Here is a 2500-nt window from a genome sequence, read left to right as displayed (position 1 = left end):
CTCACACCAACCCACCCACACACACCCACACACACACAAACCCACACACACACACACACACACACACACACACACAAACAAACAATAATGTACACCCTTAATGACCAATACCATTGTGGTATTATATATAGGGTCACACAGTACAGAAACATAACAGGGCAGAGTGCAGCCGGCCCTGTTGTCTGACTGGTGACAATCAGAGGACATTGGAGCCTTGATTCATGTCGTACCAGATGTTACAGAGGACAGTCATTAACATTGTCCCACTGAAAACACGAGTCCTCCCGCGACACACAGAGGTCTCTTCACCAAACGGCAATGTCATGTGAGAGCCAGACATCAGGGACCCCTAACACACACACACATACACACACAAACTGTCTTACTGCCTGTTAAAAATAGCAGGAATGTGAGCCGCAAGGCCTACATGAGATCTAATAAAGTAATGTACAAGATACGGCCGTTTAGGAAGTTCAACCAAGAAATGATAATTGATTCCCTTCCCACTTTTATTTTGTATGTAAATATTCATCAAAGTGCAAAAAGGAGGGACATGTCCTTGCAAAAATTCTCACTATCAGTATGATTAATCTGCCTTTGTGAATATTCGTGGGCTTGAGGATTATGTTTTACATTGTTTGAATTTAATTCAGAATTTACTTTGTGCATTGATGGTAAGAGAGATATTCAAATAACACTGTGTGTGTGTGTGTGTGTGTGTGCGTGCGTGCGTGCGTGCGTGCGTGTGTGTGTGCGTGCGTGCGTGCGTGCGTGTGTGTGTGTGCGTGCGCCTCACCTTGACAGTGGCCAAGGTGCTTCACCTCGATGCGCTCCTGCTTCTGACATGACGCCTCCTTCACCTGACACGGGTTGTCGTAGGAACGCCCGTCCGACGCACACACCGGGTTGAAGTTGGTGTGTGAACAGTCGATGTTGCACACACACCTGTGGGGGGGAGGCAGAGCAGATCATCGATATGGGACGATCCCCAAGTGGGGAGGTCGAGGCTGGTTACCGGAAGGTTGCTAGTTCGATCCCCGGCTCCTCCTAGCGAGCGTTGAGGTGTCCCTGAGCAAGACACCTCACCCTAACTGCTCCTGACGAGCTGGACGTCTCCCTGTGTGGTTAACACCAGCGTCAGTGTGTGACTGTGTGCATGAATAGGTGAATGTTGGGCAGCATTTTAAAGCGCTTTGAGTGGTCACTGGTTAGAAAAGCGTGGTATAAATGCAGTAGAAATTGAGGTTCAGATGTGGAATATCCACACCAGCATTAGAAGCAGTATGGAAGACTAGCCAGCAGCTACGTATGTGGGAGGACCCAGATGTTGAGTTCATTCTGGGGGTCTGCGGATCGGACAGACTTGGAGGAAGTTACATTCTGTGTGTTGAGACACAGAGCGGTTGGTTGTGTCTTGGCTGTTGGTGCACCATAATCATTTTAAATTAGGTTAATTTTGTCTTCACAATGAGTGTATTTAACGATGCATTGCGCCGGCTTGCCCGCCAGCTGTTGTAAGACTGAGCAGAGCAGTGTGCATACACTGTCTTCATTTAGATGGTCCCCTGACCACACCAGGGCCTGTTTTCACCACGTTTTAATGATTTCAGTTAGTTTTTGTAATTCCTTTTTAGACAAACTAAGCTTAATGTCGCTCCCGTTGGTGAAACAAAGACCCCCATTGATACGCAGACACTCTGCAGAGAATGAACCCGACGCGCATTCATTTCTGATGGTTCTCATGTGACTTCAATGGAACCCGGCAGTCATTCATTCGTAGGTTCAACAATAGCGGAGAGCTGGCCTAAATGCCAGTGATGAACATAGGGCACAGCTTGTTCCACTGGCTGCTGTTTGGGGATCATCCACATGTGAGCTGCTGGACTAAGGAGTCATTCCCGGAAAAAAATTGGATATATTCAACAAGGACCTCTGGTTTTGATTTGAGCAGAATTTAATTTGGAGAACGGCAGAAAGTGCCTTAATTTATTTTCTACCCCAGGACGTAAAACTGCCTTGTAATACATGGTTTGAGAAATGGATGGGACATTTCGCTGACTGTATTCATAGTTTGTAGGACGTCCTGAAATACGCTGATTTCCAAGTGATTCAGGAGCTTGCTGGATGTTTTTAAGCTTTGCTAAATTAACTGAGCAAATTGCAGCACCACTATAATATCTTCACGAAAATGATGATGTGCTTGACACTCTGTGTGTGTGTGTGTGTGTGTGTGTGTGTGTGTGTGTGTGTGTGTGTGTGTGTCAGAGAGTGAGACAGAGGGTGTGAAAATATGACTGTGTGTGTGCGTGTGTGTGTGTGCCAGAGTGGGAGCGAAAGAGTGTGTGAGTTAGACTATCCATGTCCAGATATTACAAAGAGTATGTGTGTGTGTGCGTGCACGTGTGAAAGTGTGTGCGAGTGACTGAAGACTGTGCATGTGTGTGCGTGAATGTAGCCACAACCCCTTATTAGTCTGTGTGTGCGTATACTTGTATGTTAA

General features: G+C 46.5%; 1 protein-coding gene across 1 annotated transcript in view; it reads right to left on the bottom strand.

Moving 5' to 3' along the window:
• Positions 1-2500, bottom strand: part of tmeff2a (transmembrane protein with EGF-like and two follistatin-like domains 2a) — a 110975-nt gene that overhangs the window by 4622 nt on the left and 103853 nt on the right. Inside the window, exon 6 of the mRNA XM_079731353.1 lies at positions 797-945. Within this exon, the coding sequence (XP_079587479.1) occupies positions 797-945 (149 nt within the window). The remainder of the gene's footprint in view (positions 1-796; positions 946-2500) is intronic.

This window comes from Pollachius pollachius (assembly GCF_949987615.1).
Source record: "Pollachius pollachius genome assembly, chromosome: 3".
NCBI classification, from domain to species: domain Eukaryota; kingdom Metazoa; phylum Chordata; class Actinopteri; order Gadiformes; family Gadidae; genus Pollachius; species Pollachius pollachius.
The sequence above is the reverse complement of the archived record's forward strand: the minus strand, read 5'-3'. Positions and strand labels throughout refer to the sequence as shown.